Source organism: Pieris rapae, chromosome 15, assembly GCF_905147795.1.
Source record: "Pieris rapae chromosome 15, ilPieRapa1.1, whole genome shotgun sequence".
Taxonomy (NCBI): Eukaryota; Metazoa; Arthropoda; class Insecta; order Lepidoptera; family Pieridae; genus Pieris; species Pieris rapae.
In genome coordinates this window covers 5,325,755-5,341,281 of record NC_059523.1, presented here as the reverse complement: position 1 = coordinate 5,341,281, position 15,527 = coordinate 5,325,755, and the positions used below count along the sequence as shown (strand labels likewise).

Genomic DNA, 15,527 nt, shown 5'->3' with positions numbered 1-15,527 from the left:
TCGGGTAGACATTCGTCGGAACTCGTTGCAATGACAGGCTTCCCGCACTTGTAATGAAATATACTATTGTGTGTTCCACAGATAAGCTTTGGTTGATGGTATCCTGTGTCCATTTATATATTTACTGTTTATATGCCTAAGAGACTGGACTTTGGAAATTGGATTTTAGAGATATTTCTTAAGACTAAAATCTCTATAGAATGTGATCCTTGAATAATTGCAAATAATTTTTAACAAAGTTTATATGTTTGTTCAGTAATAATTATAAGGATATCAGATTTAAATCATATGTCTAATTTTTTTTATGTGTGAAGTTTCCTCTTTTGAAAGTTCATTAACTTTTTGTTTTTATAACTTCATCGAAATTTAAATTGTAAGAAACAACTTGTTAATGTCCCAATTTGTATGTGTATAATTACCTGAATTTTATTTGTACATAAAAGTTTAAGAATGTTGAGACTCTGCAAATTTTCTAATTCGGAGAAGACAATTATTAAATTTATAAAGGAGAATTATTCAAGTTCGGCAAACTCTCGATATGTACGTGACAAAACTTATCAGTTTTTGCAGCATAGTAAGGTGCCAACAATGCACTTCCAAAAGTCTATGCCTCGGCTTCCTATACCAGATTTATCCAAAACTGGAGAAAGATATTTAAAGGCGTTAAAACCGTTGTTAAGTTCTACACAGTATGCTGATGCTGAGAAAAGAACTAATAATTTTATTCTTAAAGAAGGTAAAGAACTGCAAGCAAAATTAATTACTAAAGATAAAGTAAACAAACATACTAGTTACATATCTGACTATTGGTTTGACCTTTACTTGCGAGATCGTGTTCCATTGCCCATAAATTACAATCCTTTACTAGTTTTTCAAAATGATTCAAGACCAGCATATAATGATCAATTAGTCCGTGCAACAAATTTTCTGGTGACAGCATCAAGATTTATGTTATCCTTAAGGGCATCAATTCTTGAACCAGAAGTATTTCATATGCAACCAAAGAAGAGTGATACACAACTTTTCCGAACAGTAACTGGATTATTACCCAGTAGCTTGTCTTGGTGGGTATTTAATTTTTAATTATATTATATATTTAACTATGACTATCTTTACAACAAATTATTCATTTATGTTTTAGGTATGGTGCTTATTTATTTAAAGCATTTCCATTAGATATGAGTCAATTTCCAGGACTATTTAATGCTACCAGAATACCTCAAATTGACAAAGATAGAATTTTCCGAGACCCCTCTAGTAAGCATGTTGTGGTGCAAAGAAAAGGAAATTTTTATGTTTTTGATGTCTTGGATAGTAATGGTAAGTGCTGAACTTAACAGAAAATACAACTTTATAGAATAATGCTATTTACTATATTCACTATTTATATACTACATAATATTATTAATAACAATAACTTTCCAAAATAATAAAGTAAGTGACATTGTTTTTCTCTATAAAAATTGGAAAGGACATTGTGATGGTCTCTGAAAAACTAAAAATTGAAACAATAAAAAAAATATTAAAACTTTTTAACTAATTATATGTGAGTTACAGACATACTACAATATAGTGGGTATATATACGAGGGTATATATATATATATATATACCTTCCCTTATAATTAAGATATATTTAAGGATATATGTAAAACCTGTCTTTACTTAATACTCACGCACTTTAAATTTTCTATCCTTTTCAGGTAATCTACTTTTGCCAGAAGAATTACTTGGCAACATGGCAAAAATTATAAGTGATGACAAACCAAGTGCCGATTTTCCCCTGGGTATTTTAACTTCCCAGGATCGAAATGCCTGGGCTAAGCAACGGCAACACTTAGAAGAGATTGGTAATGCCGAAGCATTAAAAAAGATTGACTCCGCTATTTTTAACCTTGTATTGGATGAAGATAGTATCCACGAGGATAAGCACAAAATTTTGAGGCAATATCTACATAGTGATGGAAATAATAGGTATATTAATAATTCATGTCAAAAATGTACTCAACAAGTATATTTATTTATTTATTTATTTAGTACTCCTACAGCTAACATAAATTATATAAAATTACAAACAAATATACTGAGAATATAGCCAAAGATGGAATACATAGATGATACATACATTTAACAGTAGAAATATTTAAAAAAGGGAACAAACAAACAAAAATTATTTAATACATTTGACTAAATGTGATTAAATTTATTTAACTAAGCCTAAATTAGTTGTGTTGTATGCAGTGTGATGATGTAAAAGATGTGGAAGTATATAATCGATTTATTTTGAGTATTTTCGTATTTTTTTACGGAGTAAAACTACTTATTACCCGCGAATGTTTCAGCGTTGCTAGACTTCCTGATCTTTATCCGAGGTTTATACCTGATTTTGGGGATACCTCAACCGTCACTCAAGACACCATTCTCATGCACACAAATGGCACCAGTTCTTTCAACAGATTCCAAATAAGATACCAGTAATATTCTTTCCTGAACGCCTTTTATCCTCGATGTATTAAAAATAAGCGTCCGTGAATTAAATTAAATCAGAATTACTCAACTGTTTAACCCACAGTTATCCTGTGAATAGTTCTACATCGTTATTAAAGAGAACATTAAATCTTCACAGAAATATCATGAATAAGTAATTGTCATTAGCCATCACGCCATAATTTTTTCCTAATACTTTAATAATAACAATAATAATTAAAAATCATATTTAAATACATTTTCTGTGTCTATTTTTGCTATCTGTTGAGTGTAATTCGAAGTTAATGAAAAGATTTTAAACTTATCATTATATACGTTTTTTCTGTCCCACTTTTTTTCACTCTTGTTCAAAAATTCCGACATGTTGTAAAATTGGGTATGTACAGTTAAGATGGTTTCGCGTTGGTTCGACGACACCTCTAATCTAATATTTACTGATACATGGGGTACTTTAGCTTTTGTAAGAGGCCGGGACTCTACAAACTTTTTACGATATGTTTTTTTTATAATCTTTTTATATCTTTTTTTAGTGATGAGACATTATTTATAGTTTTACTCACAATGGTGCTAACCATAGTTGTATTTAGTATAGCCATCACACATTTTGGATATTCTTTTCTAGGTTGTTAATTTGAATAATATATAATATGTATTATGTTTCAATTAATGGTCTACGTGCGGATCTTTGGAGTTGGCCTTAGATTTCTATATCTATTTATTGATTTAATAAAATCTGATGAAGTTGAAAGATTAGCCTTCCTTACACGGTGACTTTTCTTTAAGATGTTTCTCTTCACCATATCGCGCATAAGAAGCGCCCTTTAAAAGTTCATTATGAACTGTGACCCGAACGCATGCTCCAATCATGATTTGTCACATAAATCACATAAATAGAATATAAAAAATATACATAATTTTTTTTAGGTGGTTTGACAAGTCATTCAGCCTAATTGTAACTAAAGATGGCGTGTCGGGTATCAATTTTGAGCATTCGTGGGGTGATGGTGTCGGTGTATTGAGATTCTTCCAGGACACCTACAAAGAGATAACTAATAACCCATTCATTCATCCTGAGAGTACGCCTTCTGATAATCACATTACGGTTGAAAAATTAAGTATGTATTTTTTTATTATTATATAAATATGTTTGTTTTCAAGCTATACGATCCGTTCTTCTTAACTTGAATAATGACAGTCCGACAGTTCTTCGATTCGTCTTTTGTTTTATAGTCAGTGTGGAAAGAGAATCGAGAAGGATATAAGTGTTAAATTACGTTCTGTTGAGAACCAGGTTACGTAATTATAACTCGACAGTAATATAACGATGATTTGACAATATATAACTTATGACTTAACAAAATTACAATCTAAATTAGTTCGCATAAATCCCACGTTCGTTTATTTCCGCACAATGTAACAAACTAATTTAGTTAAAATAAATTTAGTTTAGTAAAGTATTTATTTTACTATATTTTTCTTCTAGGCTTTAAAATAGATGACAAAATAAAAGAATGTGTACGAAATGCTCAAATGGAGTACAAAAAATGGTGCGACTCTTTAAGCATTGACTACATATTGTATGAGGATCTCAATAGAGAAGATTGCAAAAAGTTCAAAGTCAGCGCGGATTGCATTATGCAAATAGGATTTCAGGTAATTATTTAGGCCTATTTCAGAGAAAACTGCTACTATACTCTGAAAATCAGAGTCTGATTTTTAATTCCATAGAATTCTGACATGTCAGAGATTACAAACCTTTTTCGCCGGGCACATTTTTCAATTGCAATACGAGTTTGAATATCTGAAATGTATACATACATTTAATTAAATGTATGTATACATTTTTTAAATGAGTTATGTTACTCCACATTAAAAATGCTTTAAGTCCCTTTTCACAAACATCACAAACAGTAAAAAACGCACAAGTAAAAATAACATTTTATTTTTTAAAAAAGGTTTACTAAACCTGGAATTAAATGACAGTGTTGCCAGCTAAATAATAAAATAAAGTAATTAAAGTTAATTCGGTGTATTGTTCGTGATATTCTTATTAAATAAATAAGTAAATAGGTATTAAGATTTACCTTTTTGCAGGTAAAACTTAAAAATTACGTAGCATTTTAAGTTATTGCCCTGAAATGGATTTTAATTTATGCCCTTTTCAGAAATGTCAGAATTCTACCGAATTAAAAATCAGAGTATAATGACATTTAATAGTAATGAATAGAAATTCTGTTATATTTCCAGGCTGCCTATCACCTGTTATATGGAAAATATGTGGGTACTTACGAATCGTGCAGTACATCTGCTTTTAAGCACGGAAGGACCGAGACAATGCGGCCCTGTACCGAAAAAACAAAGGTAAAATAATATTAACTATTACGTATCACTCACTCTTTCTTACATTTTTTACTTGCTTTGCGCACACCCTAACGCACAACTGCACTATTGCTAGCTAATGGATGCAGTAACAGCAGAGCCTTATTCGCTTCCAAAGGTTAGCCTAACGATAGTAGCTTTTGGCGAGTTGAAGGCATCCCTCAAGTTTTGGTGGGTAGGGTTGTAGATATTAAGTTTGAGTCCCACAAGTCTGAAGTAAAATACCATAAAAGCATTTCCTTACGTTAAAAAAATTGTATTAAAGTCTCGCGGGTTGGGAATTTAAAACGACGCTGTATTTCGTTGCATTGTGATTGGTTAACATCATATTTCAAGTGGAACAAAATATCGATTGCATAGCTTAGGTTTAAACATAGTTCAGGAAATCCTAATCACTATAGTCAAAGCATTAAGAAACTGTGGCTTTGGATCATAAATCATATTTATCTGTCTGTCTCGCTTTATATATATACGATAAAACGACACATTATTACCTACACCGATAAGCTATTTAAAAAAAAAATACCTGGATGACCAAGCTTTGCTCGGTATTTTTTTTCTTTTTATAAATTGTGTTTTTTGGAAAGTATATTTAAGGACGAATTACATACTAATAAAATGATGAAATGTAAATATAATTATCGAATAAAGATAATTATATTCAATTTTAAGTTTTTATTTGACTGACATCTTTAAACAAGCAATTCTATGTTTGATAAAACACGAATAAAATGACATTTTATATAAATGATTTCTAGCTAGATCGATTTATCGCCCCCGAAACCCCCCGTATACAAAATTACATGAAAATCGTTGGAGCCGATTCCGAGATTCCAATTGTATATATATACAAGAATTGCTCGTTTAAAGATATAAGATAAGATAAGATAAAGAAAAATATATAATATACCTAAATCTTATAACTAACAATATACCAAGCAACTCTTGTGAACTCAGCCAGTGTTCAAACAAATAGGTCTACCTCAATAGAAATTTCGTTAATTATTTGTATTGCCGCGTAAGTGGCGCTTCGCTAACCAAGTTGAAATGTACGGGCGGTACATCCAAAAGTTTAGACTTCCGCCTCAGGTTTTTACTTGGTACCCGTAAACCCAGTCTCTCCATTATCCTGATTATGAACACGACCCGTATTGTCAGTGTATTTATTTAAGTATCATAAAAAAACTACTCTCCTGAGGCGTAGCTAGTCAACCCATTATACCCAGAACAAACAGGGTCGGGTCAAGGTCGTTGAAAAGGGCACAACGAATCCACATCGCGTCCGCAGATTTTATCCATTATAAATTGCATTGCGAGCAAATCCTACTGTCTGTTGCCCAACGAATCAGTATGGCCCATAGTACACGTATTTTACGTCGACTATAGGCCATTATTTCATGTTTTTTTAGGCGTTCTGCGACCAACTACACTCAAACAATTACTCAAAAGACAGCCTCCGAACACTAATGACCGAGTGTTCCTCGTACCACAGTGAACTTGTGAAGGAAGCAGCTATGGGACAGGGTTTCGATAGACATCTATTCGCCCTACGGAAAATGGCTGAAGAAAATAACATACAAACGGAAATATACGACTCATTTGAATATAAGTATTTAAATAAATCAATTCTCAGCACGAGTACATTGTCATCACCAAATGTTCTAGCTGGAGGATTTGGACCTGTTACAAGAGAAGGTTTTGGTATTGGGTAAGTTATATCTTGTGTTAAATTTGATACAATTACAGGGAATAAAGGTCTTGTTGCACTTCCTGGAAGGCTTTATATGGTGATTGTGTCATCCATTTGTCCCTCGATCCACTACTGAGCGATTTAAGGCAGTTTTTGCCGCGCAGTACCACTATGTGGAACCAGCTGCCAGCTGAACTGTATTTCCGAACCGATTCGACTTAGGGTCCTTCAAGAAAAGAACGTATAAATTCTTAAAAGGCAACGCACTCGCGATCCCTCTGATATTGTATTTTGTCCAAGGGCGTCTCATTAAACTTCAGATGATCCTCCTGCCCGTTTGCCCCTTTTCATAAAAAAGTTGTCCTATAACCAAAATCAATTGCCCACTATTAGAGTATTATTGAAAGAGATTTTCTAAGTTCAATGAAATCCTGTAATAGATAAAACCATCATGAAAGAAACGAAGAGAAAGTTTATTTACAAGTAGTGTTACATTCACCAATTCTAATTAACTTTCCTATTATTATGACATTATGTTAATGCTTCTATTATGTGACATAAATTAATGACATTTGCATGCTGATTCATATATGGCGGATTGTGGGGATTTTTATAATAATTGTATCTAATTGTACCACTATCTTAGCTAATAAACGATTTAATTTCATTTCAATATCTACATAATAATAATAATTATTATTTATATGCAATAATTTCACCTAATAAGCTATCTAATTGACATTTCGTAATTATGGGATACAAACCCACCATCGAACGATTTGCCACTGACAAACTGATTTGACACTGCGATAAATAAAATCAAAAAGATAAATAATTAGTATCATTTCAGATACTCTGCCTTCGCTGATAAATTAGGAGCTGCAGTAACAAGTTATAAAGACCACAATGACAGCACACAATTTGTTGAAGCTCTTCATAAATCCTTTGTTGATATCACAAAAATTCTATCTAGTTAAACATTATTTTTAATAGTATATATATGAGCTTTAATTTTTTTTTTATATGTTTATTTTTACTATTGTTAATTTGATTTATTAAGTATAAGATACAAATGAGGGTGGGAATTTTATATTAAAAAATAATTGTAAGGAACTTGATCACACTTAATTTAAGGTATGTTGAAAGTGTTAAAATATATGCCATTTATACAACCTGTTATTACATCAATGTGACCTTAATATTACAAGTGCACTAAAATGTTTAAAACAATCTGTCATTATTGCCGGTGCAAAAACAGACATTGCACAAAAGCTTTGTAAAAAACACAACAAATATTGTATTTGATTTCATAGACATTGATGTGATATTTTAAAAATTTTAATTTTTGTATGAAAATTGCCATGAAAAAAGTATTAAAATGTTTCTAAATATTCAGTCAAAACAATTATCATAGTTCAATATTAAAGGTAATAAAAAACCAGGTTAAAATTTGTACTGGTAATAGAATTTCTTATTCATATAAAAGTTTAGTTATATATTAAATTTTATACCTTATATTGTTTTATTTAAATAAATTTATATTTTTAAAGGTTTGTTTCATTGAAGTAAAATAGTGTTTGATTATTTAACTTAGAATACAAAACCTAAGTAGATAAAAACTTTCAAAGTGATATGCAAATCGAAATATTTCAAAAGAAAACAAAAAATTATTTAAAATTAACAAGAGCATAGTGCTAAGTGATGTGAATAGTAGTTTATCGGGAGTCTCCTGCTTTTATACTGAGGGGTGTGTGCCAGTGGTCGCTGCTGTCATTGTAATATACTGCTTCATTATACTTCATTAACAATGCTTCATTATAATAATTAATGTCTCATTGTTTCATAAGGATTAACAACTTAGGGTGTCATTACCTAAGTTGTTAATCCTTATAAGAGGGACAATCGGGATTGTCAAGGATAAGATGATTATTATTTCTTTTAAACCCAACTCTTGTGACTTGGGTGCCTTCACTTGCATATCATTTCAAAAATTAAAAGTCCTCAATATTTTTGAGAAAATCAGTTTTTCTTTCAGTGGGGAAAGTCTCTAGACCTATTGTGCACGATAGAAGTATATTTAAGAAGTTGCATATTAAACGTTGTTGCGGGGGTGCGGTGCGTGCGGGGCGCGACAAGTTACAGGACCGGTTTTGTAGTAAATTTTGTTCTTCTTCTCTTCGGCGCTGGACTTCGTGTCGTCCCCCCGTTCGCCCAGCTACTGCACGACATTGAACATTAACACGTGTTTTATTTTTCGTTTTCGTATCGATTCGCAATAAGAACATTTTTTGGTCTTCGAACCGGATGGACATTAAAAGATAGATTTATCGAAATGCGTAGTGAAATATCTATTCATTTGTTTAGTGTCAAGTGATAGTGCACGTGTTGACTATAGTTAACATTAAATTCGATTGTAATTAGTTGTGTATTGAATTGTTTCGTTTTAGTGGTTCCTTAATATAGTGTTCGTTTCGTTAAAATTTTATATTAAGTGATCAAAATAATATTACGTATCTAATTGCAAGTTAACTATTTAATTAATCGAGCGTGCCTACCGACTAACCGACCGACTGATATTTTTTGTTGGTGTTTGTGATTAGTGTCGAAATAAGCGTCGAATTTAGAGTTAATAAGTTTGAGAATATTGTTTTGTAATTGTGTAAAATAGAACTTGATAATTGTGTTGTGCATACGAGTGGGGTGAGATATTTAATTTAATTATATTTAAGTAAATACGACGTGTGTTGTGCTTTGAAAATATAATGTGTAAAATAGTTTATAGTGTGTATTTGTAGTGCTGTGCTATTAAAAACGTGTTTAATTACCTATCGTAAATAGTGATTATTAAGTTTACAAAAGTTATTGATAGTGATTTCTTTTAATTATTCGGTCTAGTATATTGAATATTCTTGTTGTTGTGAGGTTAAATTTCTAATTATTACGTATCGAGTGAGTGCGAAGTATAAATGTGATTTGTGTTTAAATAGATGGTGAAGTGTTTTCGCGCATACTAATAACTTATTAATTATTTCCTTTAGCCATGCCTATCACTAGATCAATTAGCCGCCAGGTGACAAAAGAGGAATCAGGTCAAGCGAGTAGAGGGGCAGATGTGAAGCCCATACCGACGCCACCTGTGTCAGTAGTTCCTTTGACACATACAGCTGACCGTGGAGAATCTGCACATAAGGAAGACTCTAAGAAATCTATTCGTCCTATAGACAAGACCTTTGCTTTCTCCGGCAAACGAAGTGCATCTAGTAAAAAAAGTTCCTTACGTGCAGAAGCCCTTAAGAAATTGGCGCAAGCAAAACTCGCTGAAGCTCGCGCTGCAACAGCTCTCGCTGAAGCGGAAGTTGCTCAAATTGAAGCGCAAAGTTCTCGTAATTCAGATAGTCTTTCCACTGGCACTGAAGGAAGGGATGTTAATTTGGTTGAAAATTGGTTAGCGACCAACACATTCACAGAGGAACCACATTCAAAGCATTGTGTAGATGTATCCGCGTTGGCATCAGCGCTCAAGGAAGCAGCGCGAGCAATGAGGCCCAAGAATTTTGTGGAGTTACCGATATTTACCGGAGATGTAAATGAATGGATGGCTTTTAAAACAGCATATTTAGAAACATCTGAACAATTCACAAAGATGGAGAATGTAATGAGATTGAGGAGGAGTTTAAAAGGAGTGGCTAAAGAAGCAGTAATTTCTCTGTTTATTACAGACGTTGATCCCGCTGAGATTTTAACTTTACTTGAAGCGAGATTTGGAAGATCAGATACTCTAGCTATTGCAGAGATAGAAAAAATTAAACTCTTGCCTCGCCTTACCGACAATCCTCAAGATATCTGTATATTCGCGAGCAAAGTCATTAATATTGTTACTGTCATAAAAGCACTAAAAAAAGAGTTCTATCTATATAATCCGGAGTCAGTCAGAAGAGTAGTCGAGAAAATGACACCGTCAATTAGATACCGATGGTACGATTATGCTGCAAGTCGTCCAGAAGAAGAACCAGATTTGATTAAGTTGTCTTCTTTTTTCTCCCGAGAAGCCGATCTTTGTAGTCGTTATGCGCAAGCAGAGGGCGCTAAAGCAACATTAAATCAAAACAAATCATTTCGTACTTGCGCCATGCTTACAACGTCACAGAAGGTCAAAACACAAGGTTCCGGCTGTGTTGTATGTAGTAGTCAACATGGCATAAAAGATTGCAGTCAATTTATGAAGTTAAAGACCGAAGATAGATGGGAGAAGGCGAAGGAACTCAATCTGTGCTTTAGATGTTTAGCAAAGCGTCATTTCAAACACAGATGTTCATACAAACCCTGTGGATCTGAAGGTTGCAAAGCATCTCACCATGTTTTGCTGCATTTTACAACACCTTCTAGTGATACACAAAATCAAACCACTGCAGTAGCTGTAAATCAAGATGTAAGAAGAGCGTTACTAAAAATTGTACCCGTAAAATTAATTGGCCCAACCGCAGTCATCGAAACCTTCGCTTTGTTGGACGAGGGTTCGTCTATAACGCTATTGGAAGAAGAATTCGCACATGCTATTGGAGCTACTGGTCCAGTGGAACCCTTTACAATAGAAGGAGTTGCAGGAGCACGTTTAGAAGCTGTTAATTCAAAAAGAGTTTCATTTCAAATCAGTGGAATCCACTCCAAGACAGAACACAAATTAGAAGCGCGCACAATAGAAAGGTTAAACCTTGCTCACCAAACTGTCGAAAAAGACATCGTCAACAGATGTAGACACCTAATTGATATTGCTGAAGATCTCATTTACAAGAAAGGCACTCCTACTCTTCTTATAGGTCAGGATAACTGGAATTTGATCGTATCGAAGAAGATAAGAAATGGTGAACGAGAAGATCCTGTGGCATCTTTAACAGAATTAGGTTGGGTATTACATGGGCCGACTAAAATTAGCTCCAAAGCACATGTATTCCATTTGGTAGAAGAAGATAGAAAAGAAGATGAAGAAGATATGGATAGAAATATTGAAAACCTAATGAAGCATTTTATGGATTTAGATTCTTTAGGAATAATTCCGAGAAAACCAACAAATGATCCAGATGAGCGCGCCATAACTTTACTGAAGAAATATAGCCGTCGTCTCGCTGATGGTCGCTTTGAAACTGGCTTGTTGTGGCGTAGAGATGAACTGGAACTGCCTGAAAACAGAAATAATGCATTAAAAAGATTAGAAAATATTGAAAGAAGATTAGACAAGGATATTAAATTAAAAGGTCAATATAATTCGCAGATTACTCACCTTTTGGAATGCGGCTATGCAGAAATGGCACCCTCTACCTCACACCCCGAACGTACCTGGTACTTACCGCATTTCCCAGTGATGAATCCCTCGAAGCCAAAACCGCGTATTGTCTTGGATGCTGCCGCAAAAACAAAAGGAATATCATTAAATGATATGTTATTGTCTGGTCCGGATTTGTTACAATCGTTGCTAGGAGTCCTAATGCGATTTCGCCAAAAACCAGTGGCAGTAGCCGGAGATATATGCGAAATGTTTCTACAAATCAGGATAAGACCCGAAGACAGAGATGCTCTCCGTTTCTTATGGAGAGAGGGCAAGCGAGAAAGTGATCTAAAGGAATATAGAATGACAAGTGTGATTTTCGGTGCAGCATCATCTCCATGTACAGCAATTTTTATCAAAAATTTGAATGCTGAAGAGTATCGAGATAAGTATCCAGAAGCAGCTGAGGCTATAATACGAAACCATTACATGGATGATTATTTGCAAAGTTTTAATACAGTCGAAGATGCTGTAAGAATTTCCAAAGAAGTTAGTTACATACACGAACAAGCGAAGTTTAAGCTACAGAAGTGGGCGAGCAACAAACCAGAAGTAATAAAAGAAGTCGATCCGCAACTAAAATATAAAAATGAAGAAGTAAAGCTACAAGACAGTTCATTGAGTAATTTAGAGAAGACACTGGGCTTGGTATGGAGAACTGCTGATGACAAACTTACCTTCAATTGGAATATTCAGAGAGCGGATGTGGAGGTTGTTGAGGGAGTGCAGCAACCTACAAAACGAGAGTTTTTAAGAATTTTGATGTCACTTTTTGATCCCTTGGGATTAATTACACCGATTAGCTTACCTGCACGAGGAATCCTCCAAGAAACCTGGAGACTAGGAATACATTGGGATGACATTTTGCCAGAAGAACTCTGCAAAAGATGGGTTGATTGGATGAATCATATAAATGATTTAAAAAATTTATACTTGCCTCGCTGCTATGCAGGATGTGCAAGTGCGGAGTTTTTGGAGATGCATGTTTTCGTCGATGCTAGTGAAAGCGCATATGCTGCTGCTGTATATTGGCGAGCTGTAATGGCAGATAAAAATATTAAATTGTCTCTTGTCATGGCTAAAGGTAGAGTAGCACCTTTGAAGTTGACCTCAATACCAAGATTGGAGTTGCAAGCTGCGGTTTTGGGTTGTCGCCTGGCAAGAACAGTAGAGACTGAGCATGACCTTAAAGTGAGAAAAAGAATTTTCTGGACTGACTCTAAAACAGTACTTGCCTGGTTACGGTCGGGCCCGCGGGTTTTCAAACCATTCGTTGCTCACCGAGTAGCTGAAATAGAAGAAGGAACGAAAGTAAATGAATGGAGATGGGTACCAACTGCTTTAAATGTTGCTGACGACGCTACAAGACAGGTACCTCGAAGTTTCAACAGCGAGCATCGATGGTTTGAGGGACCAGAATTCCTTTATTCGTCAGAAGAAAACTGGCCCCAGGAAGAAGTGGCAGAGGTTGTTGCTACGGGAGAGGAGCGCGTGGCAGCAATAAATAATAATGTAAAGCCTTGCTTAAAAGAGTCCCTTCCAGAGGCAACAAGATTCTCCTCTTGGATGCGTCTCATTAGAAGTACTGGAAGAGTTCTACAATTTATCGGATTATGTGGCCAAAGAAGACACGCGAAGACAGTATCTCTGGAAGCACATCACATAAAGAAAGCCGAAACATTATGGTGGAAAGCGTCACAAGAAGCAAGCTTTGAAGAGGATTTCCGGCGGCTGCGTGGCAATCTTCCTGTCGGGAAAAACAGTCGACTTCGGACTTTAAGCGTTTCAATAGACGAAGAAGGAATCATACGTTTAAAGTCACGAATAGAATCAGCCCCAGACCTGCCAGAGGAACAACGATCTCCTCCGATTTTGGACGGAAATAGCTATTATGTGCGTCTGTATATCGCCTGGATACATAAAGCTAACCACCATAGCGGTCCAGAAACGGTGGCAAATGAAGTAAGAACGCGATTATGGATTCTGCGTCTTAAACCTGCCATCAGAAATATAATAAAGAATTGCATTAAATGCAGGATCCTACGAGCTCGTCCTGCCATCCCTGCTACTGGCGATCATCCTAATACTAGGCTAGGCTATCACCAACGTCCATTCACATACGTCGGGCTTGACTACTTTGGGCCCTTCATTATTACAGTTGGGCGCCATCATGAGAAAAGATATGTGGCTTTGTTTACTTGTCTTACAACCAGGGCAGTACATTTGGAACTTGCTGGGTCTCTAACTGCTGATAGCGCTGTCATGGCTCTTCGGCGACTGATGGCTAGGAGAGGCTGTCCAAGTGAGATCCATAGCGACAATGGTACGAATTTTAAAGGAGCAGACTCAGAGCTTAAAAGGGCTGCATATCAAGCAGTTAAACAAGAGGCAGAAGTTCGAACGATAAAATGGTGCTTTATCCCTCCTGGAGCTCCTTTCATGGGAGGAGCTTGGGAACGACTCGTCCAATCGGTCAAACGATCTTTGGCTGCCACCTTAAACGAACGTCACCCTAAAGAGGAGGTACTTTTTACCTTGCTGTTGGAAGCAGAGTACACGGTCAATAATCGTCCGCTGACACCAGTGTCAACATCCCCAGATGATCTGGAGGCTCTCACACCACTCCATTTTATATTAGGAGGGCCTGCTCGTGTCCCTCAGCCTGGAAGTTTTGTAGAGGCCGACGTAAATTCCCGTTTGCGTTGGCGACAGTCGCAGCGCCTTGCTGACATTTTCTGGAATCGCTGGATTAAAGAGTATACTCCTATATTACAGAATCGCCGAGATCCCAGGAGCCGTGGCAACACCCCTAAGCTTGGTGACCTAGTCCTGCTGGTGGACGACGCCATTCCTCGTAACTCTTGGCCCAAGGGACGCGTCACCGCCACGTATCCCGGGAAGGATGGAGTCGTCCGCGTGATAGAAGTACGAACAAAAGCTGGACTCGTCAGACGGGCGACTAAGAAGATCATCGTGCTCGCGTCAGAGGGTGCATGAAATGCACGGGGGGGAATATGTGCACGATAGAAGTATATTTAAGAAGTTGCATATTAAACGTTGTTGCGGGGGTGCGGTGCGTGCGGGGCGCGACAAGTTACAGGACCGGTTTTGTAGTAAATTTTGTTCTTCTTCTCTTCGGCGCTGGACTTCGTGTCGTCCCCCCGTTCGCCCAGCTACTGCACGACATTGAACATTAACACGTGTTTTATTTTTCGTTTTCGTATCGATTCGCAATAAGAACACCTATGGTACGCTGAGCTTCTTGACGGAGCTTAAAGTTGACAATGACAGATAGCGCCGTCTGTCGATGACCGAAATAATTTTTAATGTACCTATTATGTAATGCCACGAGTTTAAATTTCAGAAGTATTCTTCTAAATCTGTGGCGTGTATGAAGTCATGGGGCTAAAGTTTTTATCAGAGGCTATAATAATGTTATAGAAAAGCAATTATAAATATAATACACAATATAAAATGTGTAATTAAACTCAGTATATTAATAAAATAAAATACTCTAATCTTAGAGAATTTTACTCGTTTGTTGTCAAGGCACAATTATTATTAAAATATAATTAAAATTTGGACGGTAAATCTTCTAAAACATGATAATTGCGAGATTTGTAAATTTTTGTAAATTTGATTTGTAGTG

At 35.5% G+C, this 15,527-nt stretch overlaps 2 protein-coding genes across 2 annotated transcripts; both read left to right on the top strand.

The window, feature by feature from the left end:
• Window positions 1–108: 108 nt before the first annotated feature.
• LOC110992241 (carnitine O-palmitoyltransferase 2, mitochondrial) lies at window positions 109–8,032 on the top strand. Its single transcript, XM_022257964.2, has 8 exons — window positions 109–1,064; window positions 1,142–1,320; window positions 1,703–1,973; window positions 3,411–3,601; window positions 3,970–4,139; window positions 4,734–4,847; window positions 6,275–6,573; window positions 7,406–8,032. Exons 1-8 carry the CDS (start codon window positions 451–453, stop codon window positions 7,530–7,532), a joined length of 1,965 nt encoding a protein of 654 aa, XP_022113656.1. The 5' UTR covers window positions 109–450; the 3' UTR covers window positions 7,533–8,032.
• Window positions 8,033–9,595: 1,563 nt separating this feature from the next.
• On the top strand, window positions 9,596–14,875 carry LOC111002230. The gene has a single exon (XM_022272370.2). It carries the CDS (start codon window positions 9,596–9,598, stop codon window positions 14,873–14,875), a length of 5,280 nt encoding a protein of 1,759 aa, XP_022128062.2.
• The last annotated feature ends 652 nt before the right edge of the window (window positions 14,876–15,527 follow it).